This window comes from Carcharhinus amblyrhynchos, chromosome 11, assembly GCF_965287045.1.
Source record: "Carcharhinus amblyrhynchos chromosome 11, sCarAmb.v2.hapA, whole genome shotgun sequence".
NCBI classification, from domain to species: Eukaryota; Metazoa; Chordata; class Chondrichthyes; order Carcharhiniformes; family Carcharhinidae; genus Carcharhinus; species Carcharhinus amblyrhynchos.
Genome location: NC_137334.1, coordinates 27,509,295 through 27,525,116, shown reverse-complemented (window position 1 = coordinate 27,525,116; position 15,822 = coordinate 27,509,295). Strand labels below are relative to the sequence as shown.

At 42.3% G+C, this 15,822-nt stretch overlaps 1 protein-coding gene across 7 annotated transcripts in view; it reads right to left on the bottom strand.

Annotated features, from left to right (window-relative positions):
* Nucleotides 1-15,155, bottom strand: part of LOC145349995 (serine/threonine-protein phosphatase 6 regulatory ankyrin repeat subunit C-like) — a 239,820-nt gene extending 224,665 nt beyond the window's left edge. For all 7 annotated transcript variants that reach the window (XM_080198786.1, XM_080198792.1, XM_080198791.1 and 4 more), the window contains exon 1: nt 14,943-15,155. In XM_080198786.1, coding sequence (XP_080054912.1) covers nt 14,943-14,969 — 27 coding nt within the window. In that variant the 5' untranslated portion in view covers nt 14,970-15,155. The remainder of the gene's footprint in view (nt 1-14,942) is intronic.
* Nucleotides 15,156-15,822: the final 667 nt, after the last annotated feature.

Sequence of the window (15,822 nt, the reverse complement as noted above, 5' to 3'; positions counted from 1 at the left end):
ACTCCAACAGTTACAGCTTACTAACAAACCAAAAAGTACCTATTTATCTTTCCTCTCTGCTTCTTGTTAGCAAACCAATCCTTATCCATGCTAATTTACCTTATCCCACACACCATGTGTTCTTATAAGAACGTAAGAAATAGGAGCAGGAGTAGGCCAACTAGCCCTTCGAGCCTGCCCTGCCATTCAATAAGATCATGGCTGATCTGTCATGGCTCAGTTCCACATTCCCGCCCTCTCCCCATAACCCTTAATCCCCTCTCTTACCAAAAACCCATCAACCCGCGTCTTAAAAATATTTAGCGAGGTAGCCTCCACCACTTCAACGGGCAGAGAATTCCAGAGATTCACCACCCTTTGAGTGAAGAAGTTCCTCCTCAACTCCGTTCTAAACCGCCCCCCCTTTATCTTGAGGCTGTGCCCCCTAGTCCTACTATCCTTTCTGAGCGGGAAGAGTCTCTCCACCTCTATCCTATCCATCCCATTCATCATCTTATACATCTCAATGAGATCTCCCCTCATTCTTCTAAACTCTAACGAGTACAAGCCTAATTTATTCAGCCTCTCCTCATAGCTCAACCCCCTCAACTCCGGCATCATCCTAGTAAACCTCCTCTGCACTCCCTCCAAGGCCAAAATATCCTTGCGTAAGTACGGCGCCCAAAACTGCACACAGTACTCCAGCTGCGGCCTCACCAATGCCCTATACAGCCGCAGCAAGACCTCCCTACTTTTATATTCAATCCCCCTTGCGATGAAGGCCAGCATCCCATTCGCCTTCCTGACCACCTGCTGCACCTGCAGGCTGGGTTTTTGCGACTCATGCACAAGGACCCCCGAGGTCCCTCTGCACCGTCGCCTGCTGCAGTTTTTCTCCACGCAAGTAATAATCCTTCCTACCATTCTTCCTACCAAAGTGGACCACCTCGCACTTGCCAACATTAAATTCCATTTGCCATTTCCTGGCCCATTCGCCCAGCCTATCTAGATCCTTCTGTAGACTCTCCACACCCTCCGCACAATTTGCCTTTCCACCAATCTTGGTGTCATCAGTAAATTTCGACACACTTATCCTGAGTTGTAACCTTTGAAGTGACATCCTGAAACCTACTAACCTATCATTTTTCAAAAGCATGAACAAAATTAAAATGTGCATGTTTGTTCAACTTAAAATAAAACTTCTAAAGTTAAAGTTTAAGTAGGCTTACATTAACACTGAAGTTACTGCGAAAATTCCCTAGTTGCCACATTCCAATGTGTGTTCGGGTACACAATGAGGGAGAATTCAGCATGGCCAATGCACCTAACCAGCACGTCTTTCAGAGTGTGTGTGTGTGTGTGTGTGTGTGTGTGTGTGTGGGGAGAACCAGAGCATATGGAGGAAAACCACACAGATGGTGGGAGAACATACAAACTTTACAAAGACAGTGAAGAAAAGTGGCTTACGACTTAATTGGAGAGATTGCAAAACTCTGGCTTCTCCTGGAACATGAATTACAATGTTATAATGCAGGTAAAGCAACTCATTAGGAAGGCAAATAGAATATTGATGTTTATTGTGGAAGGAAACCGAGGAGCTAGAAGAAACCTACACAGACATGGGGAGAATGTGCTAATTCCACGCACACAATGACCCAAGCCGAGAATTGAACCTGGATCCTGAGCACTGAGGCAGCATTGCTAACCACTGTGCCACTGAACCATAACAAAATTTGTTCATCTTGTTTTACTACTACAGCCACAAAGGAACAATATCCTACATGGTTTGCCAGTACCTGAGCATACATGGCACATTAAAATGAGCAATAAATAGCTTTCTACAAAATTAATGCTTTGTTGTAGGTTTGAGATATTAGTATCAGTTGAACATGCCCAATTGATAGAGACACTTCCAAACTAAATGGAAAAATAAAACCATGGACACTTAGAGCATTAATAGTAGAATGAAACAATCAAGCCATGACATATAATGTGTTTTATTTAAAGAATACAGAGAGATGCATAAACATTTCAGAGTTACATGCAAGAATTCAGATAAAAGCAAAATACTACAGATGCTGGAATCTGAAACAAAAAACAAAATGTTGGAAAACCGCAGGAAGTCTGACAGTAATTGTGGACAGAGAATAAGAGCCCATGTTTCAAGTCAGGATGACCCTATGTCAGGCCATTTTCTGTTTTTGTTGCAGAAATTCATGTTTAGTGGCCATATTTATTTTCATATGTCTAATCCCCAAAATTCCTTGAGCAACTCATCCAACCATTTTCCATCAATCTTTTCATTCCTCTGAGACAAATTCAAGCAGCGTAACAATTGAATAATTACAGTCCTATCACCACATTTCACTGAATTTTTTTAAAATGAGATCCCAATTTAAGCCACTCTCAGAGACGGAAAATAGTATGCAGCCTTCAGGTACTGATCCATAAAGGAATGACTTCGTTGGAGGGAGGTGGGGGGGGAAATGATGAACTGGTTTCTAACTACTGTCCCTTAAAAAGTGATATGGTGTTATTATTTGAAGACAGAAGGGGAAAGTGGGGAAGCACAGTGGCATAGTGGTTAGCACTGCTGCCTCACAGCACTAGCAACCGGGGTTCAATTCACAGCTTGGGTCACTATCTGTGTGGAGTTTCCATATTCTCCCTGCGTCTGCATGGGTTTCCTCCAGGCGCTCTGGTTTTCTCCCACAGTTCAAATATGTGCGGATTAGGTGGATTGGCCATGTTAAATTGCCCCTTAGTGTAAGGGGGGCGGGGTGGGGGGGGGGGGGGGCGAGTAAAGATAAATGTATGAGGTTATGGGAATAAGGCCTGGTTAGGTTTGTGGTCGGTGCAGACTCAATGGGCCGAATGGCCTCCTTCTGCACTATAGGATTCTGTGATTCTATGAAACAGGATAAAAAGCAATATTATCCAAAGCACTTTAATTACCCAATTTTTATAAATGCAACCCCTGTACTGCAGTTGAGAGAGATAAAAAAATGCCTCAGCAGACTATTCCTGGAACAACCAAGAACAGCTGCTCTGCAAACTCCATTTCAAAGACATATGTTGGCTATTTGGGAAACCTTGCACTGCATCAACGTCAAGGCGCAAGGTTTCTAAAATCCGGTACTAATTTTTTTTATAAATGCAATAATCAAGGCTCAATCATACTAGATTTTTCCATTTTGAAATATTCCTTCAGCGTGGGCCTCACCATCAAACTTAAATAACTATGGAAATGTAGAACACACTTCAATAATTTTCTTTTCAACATCTCAGAACAGTCTATATTAACTGTCAGTGTCACTTGTGGTTCAATTGGTAGCACTCTCACCAAGTCAAAGTCCCAAATTCAAGCCACATTCCAAGGCTTGAGCATTAAAATCAAGGCAGTACTAAGGGAGCACAGCATTGCTCAAAGAACTAAAGAACTAAGTTCTTTGAGAAAGTGACCAAAGAGGTGGATAGGGGTAAGGCAGTTGACGTGGTATATATGGATTTTAGTAAGGCATTTGATAAGGTTCACCATGGTGGGCTTCTGCAGAAAATGCAGATGTATGGGATTGGGGGTAATCTAGGTACTTGGATCAGGAATTGGCTGGCAGATAGGAGACAGAGGGTGGTGGTTGATGGTGAATATTCGTCATGGAGTTCGGTTACGAGCGGCGTGCCTCAGGGATCTGTTTTGGGGCCACTGCTGTTTGTAATTTTTATTAATGATCTGGATGAGGGTATAGTTGGGTGGATTATTAAGTTTGCTGATGACACCAAAGTCGGTGGTGTGGTAGATTGTGAGGAAGGGTGTCATAGTTTGCAGGGTGACTTCGACAGGTTGCAGAGCTGGGCCGCGAGGTGGCGGATGGAGTTTAATGCGGAGAAGTGTGAGGTAATTCATTTCGGTAGGAGTAACAGATGTGTTCAGTATAGGGCTAACGGGAGGACTTTGAATAGTGTGGAGGAGCAGAGGGATCTAGGTGTATGTGTACATAGGTCCCTGAAAGTTGGGAATCAAGTAGATAAGGTAGTTAAGAAGGCATACGGTGTCTTGGCGTTTATTGGTAGGGCGATTGAATTTAGGAGTCGCAGCGTCATGTTGCAACTGTACACAACTCTGGTGCGGCCGCACTTGGAGTACTGTGTGCAGTTCTGGTCCCCACATTACAGGAAGGACGTGGAGGCTTTGGAGAGGGTGCAGAGGAGGTTTACCAGGATGTTGCCTGGTATGGAGGGGAGGTCATATGAGGAGAGACTGAGGGATTTGGGGTTGTTTTCGCTGGAAAGAAGGAGGCTAAGAGGTGATCTTATTGAAACATATAAGATGATTAGAGGTTTAGATAGGGTGGATAGTGATAGCCTTTTTCCTCGGATGGAGAATGCTAGCACGAGGGGGCATGGCTTTAAATTAAGGGGTGGTAGTTATAGGACGGATGTCAGGGGTAGGTTCTTTACCCAGAGGGTGGTGAGGGATTGGAATGCCCTGCCTGCTGCGGTTGTAAATGCGCCTAGTTTGGGGGCGTTTAAGAGATCTGTGGATAGGTTTATGGACGAAAAGGGATTGGTTTAGTTTAGTGAGTCAGTTGGTCGGCGCAACATCGTGGGCCGAAGGGCCTGTTCTGCGCTGTAATGTTCTATTGCTGGAGGTGTCATCTTTTGGAAGAAGTGATAAACGAAGGCCCATTGACATAAAAGATCCCCTATTATTTAGGTACCCTAACCAATATTTATCCCTCAATCAACATCACAAAAACCAGGTTATCTGGTATTTATCACAATATTGTTTGTGGGATTTTGCGCAAGTCTATATTATAAATGACTACATTTCAAAAGTACTTCACTGACCGTTAAGCATTGAGACATCCACTGAAAAGCACTATATTAGTGCAAGTCATTTCCTTATACCAGCAAAAGAATACATGTATGCCACCCATGGTATTTCTCAGTGATGTAGATGATTTGCAGTTTTATAGAATGGGGTGTTACACAGGGATTATAGGGAGCACTGACTGAGAATTTTTAAGGAATAGTAGGGGATTTTACTGATGCTTTGGAAATTAATTCCACAATTCTGTAAAAATTGCAACTTTTTTTGTATCCTTTACCCACCCTATTTTTAACCCCTTACCAGTTTTAAAGTGCAGAATGAACAAAGTGGCAGGTAAAATGCATAATTCAAGGTAGACATCTGGTGCTTAGCAATTCCTGGGAAGAGCAATGAGGTTTACCTCTTTGTGATGTGAGTCCACAGCTTGGTGACTTTGGGGGATGACCCTGGGGTTTGGCAGGACTAGGATGAGGGCCCTAGGGATTGTCAAAATGCAAAGAAGATGAGATTTGAAGGTCACTGGATTTATCATTACTGCTGAGTGAGAATCATGCAGTGTCAAATTCTGGAAAGTGAATCAGGGGTTTTGTACAAATGGGAGTGGAAAAACAATTTGACACCGTTATCATGTTGGTGACAGAAGGGCACGGCATGGGGAATAGAATGTATTTCTGAAAAAAAGAGACAAAGATTTTTATCTTTCACTCATCAGGGACACTTTGCAAGCACACCAATCAAGGGAAAACAAGTTACACTGAAATGAGAAGAAAGTGCAGATTGGTTGGCAAGTAGATTCTGATTGGTTGAGGTGTTGACATGGAGAATGCACCATATGACTGACAGTTAACTGCCAAGCATTGTTTGAAATTTAAACCAGGCACTTTGACCGATTGGTCAAGACATTGCCTTGAGAAAATATTCAGCAAACGGCTGTCACTTATTCTGTTTAGCTGAAACAGGCACAATGTGCATAAATGTTCCGTGTGCAAAGAACAGGGTCCTATATATTAATGTGGGTAACTTTCAGTACACACAAATGTGGCACACCCCGCGCCTGGGTGACAATCTAAGTTGGCCATCAGCATAATTCTTCGCACACAGAGGATCATTAAGCAAATGTTGTCTAATCAAATGATCATATCTAATGTTGGATTGTGTTTTGAGTTTTGCATGCACATATTGGTGCTTGCCCATTATGAACAGCAGGTGGGACATGATGTGACCCACCAGTCTTTGGCATTGTGATACTAGGCACACATCCCACTGAAGTTCATATATCACACTGTGATATTAAGAACAAACTCTGTTCTCTACTACCAAATTACTATTTGGAATCAAATGTCTTAGCAACATTTTAAAAAGGTAGCTGGTGCTCTTTTATTGATTTCTGGCTATGCACATTTGTGTCTTTCAGCTGTCAACTGCAAGCAAATGTCCTAATTAATAAATGATACTAGGTGTGAATTAGACTTATTTGCTTTTGTACTTCAACTCATTTCTTGTTGCAAGTTTTGCCCCTCCCAAATCAAATAGGTAAAAGACACTCACACATCAAATTTAATCCCACCTACATTGAAGAAATAAAGAATTTCCTTTCTAACTCAAAACTCAATACTTTCCCCTACTTTGACCTACTAGGTTTTTGAAGCAAAGGTTAAAATAAAGGAGAAGCCTCTTGGATTTTTGCAATTTGGGGTCCACACACTATACAAGGATTTTTATAAATACTCTAAAAATAAGCAATTGCCTTCTGAAATGCTGCCTAATTACACCAGTCCATGTAAGATTTTACTTCTGGTTATTTGCAAATATACAGCAACTTGAGCAAAAATAAAATCAATTCAGAAAACTAGCACAATTAGAATGCAGTTTGGGCCCAGATTGCCAATTGAGCTGAAGTGGGAATCCTGTTTGTTTATGGCTCCAGAGTTTTGTGTTTGCACCCAGTGCCAAAAGTTATATCAGAACAATACCCATATTAACAATAAAAAAGGTGCTGAGAAGCAGCCAAGCACTTTGCACAGGGAAGATTTAAAATAAAAAAAGGCAAAACCAGTAACCACTGAAATGTGTTGTTGCCAATAGTAAAGGATTGATCATTCTACATCTCCTTACTGGAGTTAGAAAGTTAGCAAGAAAATTTAGGAATATAAAAATCATTTATCACATGATGCTTTTAAATGCATCTGAAAATTTAAGTAAAATCATGGAACATTAAAGACTACCAATTTTCAGAATTCCTTTCTTTTGTTCTCAAAAGACTGATTTTATAAAGATGGACTACAAGCATATGCTCCAAAGCTCAAACCACCACTCCATGTACAGACAAGGAACAGTTGGTAACAGTTAACATTCATGGAAGGTAAACCTAATAAAAGCTTTAGGCTCTTAAAACAAGCGAATTGTTCAGGTTCCTCAATATTGTTTGAGGTATCTTGCTGTGCATAAACTGGCTGCTGCAGTTTCTTGCAGTACAATGATTTCAAAAGCACTTAATTGGTTGAGACACTTTGACTTGCACAATCTCAGGATATGCCATTCTACAAATGCATTTTTTCTTTTTTTACTAGTAAGAATTTGCTTGCAGATACCTGCTTTGTTTATATCAAACACTGAAAAACTGACACAAAAACCAGAGATTACTGGAAACACTAAGGTCAAACAGAATTTGTAGAGAAAACAGATAGCAAACATTTCAGAGATGGATCCAGCCTCCAGTCCTGTGCGGAGTCTGCATGTTCTCTCCGTGTCTGCATGGGTGTCCGGATGCTTCGGTTTCCTCCCACAGACCAAAGGTGTGCGAGGTAGGTAGGTTGGCCATACTGAATTGACCCAAGTGTTAGAGGGAATCAACAGGATAGATGTGTGGGGTTATGGGAATAGGTCATGGGTGGGATTCTTATTGGTACCGATTCAATGGGTCAAATGGCCTTCTGCACTACAAGGATTCTATGATCTATTAAAGCATTTTGCCAAGGGCCCCAAATTCAAAATATTAATCCATGCGTTTATCTCCACAGGTACTGTCTGACCAGCTGAGTGGGTCATGCATTTTCTACTATTATTGATTTGATTGTACCAATCGATAGGAGGAAATCCTTACCGCATTGCAGAAAAGTGCATAAAGCTGTCAAACTTTGCATTACAAACGTGTATATGACTGACCATATTTATAGAAAATTTACACATTAAATTTGTTGGTAATGCCTTTTAAACAATTTACCTCAAAAATAAAGCAAGTAAGCTGAGGAACTCAATGCATGCTGAGAGTTTGAGAAGTGGAGGAATTCAGTAAGGGGTGGGGGGAACAAGAAAGGAGGTGCTCATTTTCTTTAACTTTTTTTTTAAACCTTTCTTGCCTTTAAAGGATTCTTCGAATCTATTGTACAATTGGTAATTATTCTGCAGGGAAAGGAGCTAGCTGTTTTGCTGCATATCTGGTAAGGGGTTGAGGTCTGTTTCAGTCCCAGGAATCGTAGAATGTCTACAGCGCAGGAGGCCATTCGGCCCATCGAGTCTGCACTGACTCTGACAGAGTACCTTATCCAGGCCCTTTCCCAATAAACCCACACATTTACCAGAACTAATCCATCTAACGTACACATCTAGGACACTAAGTGGCTATTTAGCATGGCCAATACACCTAACTGCATATCTTTGGACTGTAGGAGGAAACTGGAGAATCTGCAGGAAGTCCATGCAGACACAGGGAAAATATGCAAACTCCAGACAGAGACCCTGGGACCAGGATTGAACCTGTATCCCTAACACTGAAGTAGCAGTGCTAACCATTGTGCCACACTTCTAAACCCTATTCCAAAACTAAAGTTTAGAATAGTACAGGAATTGATGGTACAGCTCATAACATATATAAAAAGGCCACATAAGTGAATATCACAAAGTAATTAAAACAATAGGATGACAGAATTAGTGGCGACGTCAAAGCTTTAGCATGTGGGAGCTCCTGATGCCAGTGTGATCTAGGGCAAACATGTCTGCAGATCATGGCTCAAGAAGCTTTGGCGCAGAGTCATTGAACTATATGCTGAAAGACAGACAGTGCGATACATCAAGGAGGGGTAAAGTTAACTGAATGCTTTGTTCCAGGAGACAGTCACACCATTTAGGATCGGGTCTTTTGATTTGGTCAGTGCTCAGGAACAGGAGGGTGTGCCTGCGAGTGAGGCAGGTAAATGGACCTGGAGGCAAGAGTGTCAACCTCTGCAATTGTCCAATAGGTTTGGAGTTCACTGTTTGTTTGCATGAGCAAACTAATCATGGCACAGGAATACATTCAAGCAGGGAAGCAAAATGGAATATGGCGATAGTACAGTGAGGAAAGCTGACACTCATCCCTGCAACAAAGAGCAAATGTCCAGTCAGCTGTGTCGCCTGCCTGCTGCCAGCGCTCAGGACATCTGCTCAGGACTGGAGAGGAACCTGCAGGGGGGCGGGTAGATCCAATTGCCATTCTACATGTAGGGACTAGGAAAGAAGTTTTGCACAGAGATGATGAGGAGCTAGCCAGCCACCAAATTAAGTAGAACCTCAAAAGGTTGGAATCTCCAGAGTGTTATCTGAGCCATGTGAAAATTGGCATAGGGTACAAAAAAATTAATGGGATAAACATGTGACTCAAAAATTGATAGAAGAGTCGTTCCAGTTTGTGTGTCACTGGCACCAGTACTGGGGAAAGTGGGGCCATAGCATTGGGTTGATCTACACCTAAACCATGCTGCAACTAGTGTTATTGCACAAAGGTGAATGATGGAAGATTAGATACAATATAAAAACCTCAAAGAACGATCAAAAGATTAACAAGGAGAAAAAAGTAGAGCACAAGAGAAAACTGGAAATATAAAGTCAGATAGTGAAAGGTTTTATAGATATTTTAAAAATAAAGTTAAAGTGAGTGTTGGTCATGTAGAAGGTAAATTGCAGGAATTAATAATGCAACAAATATGGCAGATGAATTGCATAAATATTTTGCATCTGTCTTCACAAGAGAGGGCACAAGTAAAATCCTAAAAATTACTGAAAACCAGGATTATAAGGGAGGGAGAAAAATCAAGAAAATTACAATCACGAGCAAATTGCTGGTACTGCAGATTGACAAGTCCATTGGTCTTGTTGGGTTTCACCCTAGGGTCTTAAAAGATGCAGCTGGTGTGATAATTGACGTGTTCGTTTCAATGTTCCAAAATTCACTAGCTTTGGGGATTGTTCCAGTAATGTTTTATTCAAAAAGGGAGACAGATCGAAAGTAGAAACTATAAACCGCTTAGGTTAACGTGGAATCCCTACAGTGCAGGGGGACGCCATTTGGCCCATCGAGCTTGCACTAACAACAATCTCACCTAGCCCCTAGCCCCGTAAACCCATGTATTTACTCTGACAATCCCCCGAACTTACTTATCTTGGGACACTACGGGGTAATTTAGCATGAACAACCTAACCCGCACATCTCTGAACTGTGGGAGGAAATCGGAGCACCTGGAGGAAACCACGCAGCCACAGGGAGAATGCAAACTCCACACAGATCGTTACTCAGGCCAGAATTGAACCCAAGTCCCTGGCGCTGTGAGGCAGCAATGCTAGCCACTGTGCTACCATGCTGCCTGGGCACAGTGCCAAAGGGCTATTATTAAAGACATTTTGGTAGAGTAATTGGAAAAATTCAAAGCAGAGCAATCAGGCAGAGTCAACACGGTTTTCTGAAAGAGAAATCATGTTTACCAATTTAGAGGTCTTTGAAATAGGAGCAGGTGCTGCAGTTGAAGGGGAACCAGTGGATGCACCATACTCATTTCTAGAAAGCATTTGATAAGGTGTCACATAAAAGGTTATTGCAGAAAATAAAAGGCTTATGGTGTAGGGTAGAATATTGGCATGGATAGAAGATTAGTGAAATAACAGGAAACAAAGTAGGCATAAACGGTTAATTTTCTGATTGGCAGGATGTGACAAGTTCTGTGCTACAGGGATAGACAGAATCATAGAAACAGAATCCTACAGTGCAGAAGTAGGCCATTTGGCCATTGATTTTGCACCAAACACAATCCCACCCAGGCCCTATCCCCATAACCTCTTGCATTTACTTTAGTGTGTGGGGGATTGGCTAACAGGCAATTTAGCATGGCCAATCCACCTAATCCACATATCTTTGGACTGTGGGAGGAAACTGGAGCACCCAGAGGAAATCCACGCAGACAGGGGGAGAATGTGCAAACTCCACACAGACAGTAACCCAAACCAGGAATCGCACCTGGGTCCCTGGCACTGTGACACAGCAGTGCCACCATGCCTCCATCAGTGCTGAGACCTCAACTTTTTACAATTTATATAAATTATATGGATGAAGGATGATATAGTTGCTAAATTTGCTGATGACAAAGGATGGGTAGAAAAATAACTTGTGAAGGGAACACAGACCATAAAATCCTATAGATACTTTTCAGCAAGTGGGCTACGATCTGGCAAAATGAAGAACAATGTGGGAAAGTATGAGGTTATTCTTTTTGGTAGAACGAATAAAAAGCATATTATCTAAGTTGTCAGAGGGATTTGGGTGACCCAGAGCACAAATTGCAAAAGATCAGTATGCAGTTGCAGCAAGTAATCACCAAAGCTAATATAATGTTACAGTTTATTGCAAGGAGAATAGAGTACAAGAATAAGCAACTTGTGTACAGTCCTGGTCTCCTTACTTAAGGAAAGATGCAAATACATTGGAAACAATTCAGAGAAGTTTTACTCAATACCAGGAATTGATAGGTTGTCTTATGATGAAATGCCAAGTAGTGTCAGCTTGTAACCGCTGAAGTTTACAAGAAGAAAAGGCAACTTGACTGAAACATACAAGATCCTGAGGAGATTTGACAGGGTGGATGTGGAAAATGTGTTCCCTCTGTGGGGGAATCTACAACTTGGAGCCATTGTTTACATGGTATACATGGGGAGATAGTAAATTTAGGTATACATAGGGAGGTAGTAAATTGGATTAGACACTGGCTCAATGGAAGAATGATGTGGGTATGCCGGCGTTGGACTGGCGTAAACACAGTAAAAAGTCTGACAACACCAGGTTTTAGTCCAACCTATTTATTTGATAATATACTCGCAAGCTTTCGAGGGGTTACCCTCTTCGTCAGGTGAATGGAGAGTTCTGGCCTCAATGGAAGAAGCCAGAGAACGGCTGTGGGGGATTGCTTCTCTGACTGGAGGCCTGTGACGAGTGGTGTGCCTCAGGAATTGGTGTTGTGTCCATTGTTGTTTGTCATCTATATCAATGATCTGGATGGTAATGTGGTAAATTGGATCAGCAAATTTGCTGATGATACAAAGATTGGAGGTGTAGTGGACAGTGAGGAAGGTTTTCAAAGCTTGAATTTGGACCAACTAGAAAAATGGGCTGAAAAATGGCAAATGGAATTTAACGCAGACAAGTGTGAGGTATTGCACTTTGGAAGGACAAACCATAGTAGAACGTACAGAATAAATGGTAGGACTCTGAAGAGTGCAGTTGAACAGAGGGATCTGGGAATACAGGTACAGAATTCCCTAAAAGTGGCATCACAGGTGGATAGGGTCGTAAAGAGTGCTTTTGGTACACTGGCCTTTATAAATCGGAGTATCAAGTATAAAAGTTGGAGTGTTATGGTAAGGTTGTATAAGGCATTGGTGAGGCCGAATTTAGAGTAGTGTACAGTTTTGGTCACCTAGTTACAGGAAGGATGTAAATAAGGTTGAAAGAGTGCAGAGAAGGTTCATGAGGATGTTGCCGGGACTTGAGAAGCTTGAGATTGAATAGGTTAGTCCCTGGAGCGTAGAAGAATGAGGGGAGATTTGATAGCGGTGTACAAGATTTTGATGGGTATAGATAGAGTGAATGCAAGCAGGCTTTTTCCACTGAGGCTAGGGGAGAAAAAAAACCAGAGGGCATGGGTTAAGGGTAAAAGGAGAAAAGTTTAAAGGGAATATTAGGGGGGGGCTTCTTCACGCAGAGAGTGGCGGGAGTGTGGAATGAGCTGCTGGATAAAGTGGTAAATGCGGGGTTCACTTTTAACATTTAAGTAAAACTTGCACGGGTTCGTGGGTGAGAGGGATATGGTCCAAGTGCAGGTCAGTGGGACTAGGCAAAAAAATGGTTCGGCACAGACAAGGGCCAAAAGGTCTGTTTCTGAGCTGTAATTTTCTATGGTTCAAAAATCGGTGACCCCGACTTCAGACAAAAACTGTCCATAGAGTTGACAGACTGGAATTCTTTTCTTCAAAACGGTGCTTGAGGCAGTCTTTGAATATAGTTAAGGCAGAAGTAGATGGATTCTTGACAAGCAAGGGAGTGAAAGGTTATGGAAGGTGGGGCTAGGCAGGAATGTGAAGTGGAGGCTAAAATTAGCTCAGCAATGATCTTATTGAATGGCAGAGCAGGTTGGAGGAGCCAAGTGGCCTACTCCTGCTTCTAATTTAGTGGTGGGCAACTGGGACACGGCATTCTATTGCCCATGCATAGGGTTGCCACATTCCACTGATTTCCATGGTCATAGTTTATTTCCTACTGGCATGTCTGAAGTTTTATGCACGTAAAGCAAAGCCAAGTGAAACGAGGTGCACGCTGATTGCATTCAACAGAGCTGTGCATTCCCTACGTGTCCAAAGAATAAATACTTTTAACCATTTGAAGTTTGATAATTCTATTAGTGATTAAGCATTTTCTATAAATTTCCAAATATTCAGCATGTATTAAATGTATTTAATCTTATTCATGGAGTCATGGATCGTGAATAAGCCCGATTTCAATTTTGCAGCCCACAAAGGCTTCCCATCACTTACAATGCCGATGTATTTCTGATCAGTTATCGGCAGTATTTGCTTACAGTGCGATTTGCACTAAGGGCAGACAACGCAAAAAGTAATTTACAAAGGACTACTCTCACTAACATGAGATCTCCTACAATAATCTGCAAGCAAAACGAAAATTAATCTAAATGTCAAATTCGAAGCACAAGACAGACAATTTGCTCCAACTCCTGTCCAACTATCTAACATTGTTACAAAGCTTACATTGAAACGTAACATAAACGTAAACAAAAATGTTTTTTTTAAAAAAGAACAGATATAACTATTTCTAAATTATATGTCTCAAGTACTATAACCTCCCCACTGCAGCTCCTTCCGCTTGCAGGATTAAAATGCTAAAAACTACGCATCTCAGTCTTCGCAATATTTTAAAAGAGGAAGTCAAGATGAAACAAATTACTGACATTCTGCATCTAAAACGTAACTGACATTTTAGCGTCGTGCAAAGGGGAAGGATAATATTCAAGAATTTATCATTGTTCTTTTCTCACATACTGAAGCAAACATTTTACATTGACATATCAATAAACAATTATCTCAGGGAAAACATTAATTGTCAAGATATGTAAAAGAGGACGAAAAACATTTTAAAACAATTGTTTCCTGCACCCTTCATTCCCCCCCAAAGGATCCGACAGCTGATTGTTCATGAAGCTTTCATCTTTATGACAGAACTAATCTAATTGAACTATGGCAAATAGGGAAGTGGCATTATTTCAATTTAGGAGGTTATACATAAAACGGGGAGAAATACGTGAAATGTATTTTCATATTCCCAGCAGGATCTGAGCGGCAGTTCTCAAAAGAGCAACACAGCCCAGGGCTCCTTTCCTTAAGAGAAAAAAAACCATGGCACAGCCTTGCTCCGCATTAAAAATAGAAATATTTTAAAAATGCATCAAAAATATCACCAGCTATTCTCGATCCAACGGCCAGCCCAGATTTAGAGCCGATTTACATAAAAGCGCGATGGTTAACGCAGCTCAAATGCCGAGTTGCCTTGGACCCACTCCCTCCCCCCGGCCCTCCCAATAAAAAAAGCCCTCCCTCCGGGGTAACCCTGGCTCCCGGCTCCGAGGGAAGGTGAACGAAGGGGTCCGAGTCAGAGACCAGCCCCGGGCATCGGGGATGTTCGTGTTCCATTGCCGGCCCAGTTCTCCTTTCGGCTCGGCGCCTGAACCAGTTGGCAGGTCTTCCTCCTCCTCCTCCCTCCCCAATATTCTCCATCCCCTCCTCCTCCATCTTCCCCGGTCGCGGTCCTCGGCTTTCTTACCTGCTCCGTCAGTTTGAGGACACCCATTCCTCCTGCCGCTCACACATACACACACCCCTCACACAGAGCCCGTCCGGCACACTCGCTGTAGCATCGATGGCAATGGTGTGTTTTGGGTTTTTTTTAAAAAAAACTGCCCCTCGCCGGATGATAGCGAAAACAATTTGTTTTTAAATCGGCTGCAAAACAACGGCCGGCCCCCTCGCGCGCCGCCGCCTGCCTCGCTCGGAACGGAAGTCGCGCGAGCCCGATAGGATTCCATCAACTGATGTCATCCGAACGCGAGCGCCGCAACATTCTGCCCGCCGCTGCATTCCGCCCCCCCCCCCGTAGGAGAAGAATGGGCTCGGAGTGGCCTGTCACAATCCCTGCATATTCAATTGTTTGTAGAGCTCCACTCGTTACCCCCAATTCTGCTCGCAGCCGTCCAACCTGATCTTTCTCTGCACCCTAGTTATGACGGTAAAACTACATTTTGCCCTACTTTCCATCACTATGTAGGTATGCTTTATCTCGATAGACTGCAAGAAACAATAGGCTTCAATGTATACTAATATACGTGACAATAGTAAATCAAATCAAAGAAGCTGCATCTTTTTAGAATGTTGGAGTTGCAAACAAAGTGCCAGACAAAGGTTATGGTGAAACAAATCTTAAAGGAACACCGTTCTGGCTGACCATTTGCCAAAAAGAAAGCCACAATAAAATATACCAAAATGAGTACATTTGGATGTAGATTTCATAACTATGCAGCACGGTAGGCCAGCCCGCTTACCCAGTCTGTGTGGGCTCTTTAAAATTAGGACAAAAACAGAAAATGCTGGAAAATCTCAGGAGGTCTGACAGCATCTGAGCAGAGATAATAGAGCCAATGTTTTGA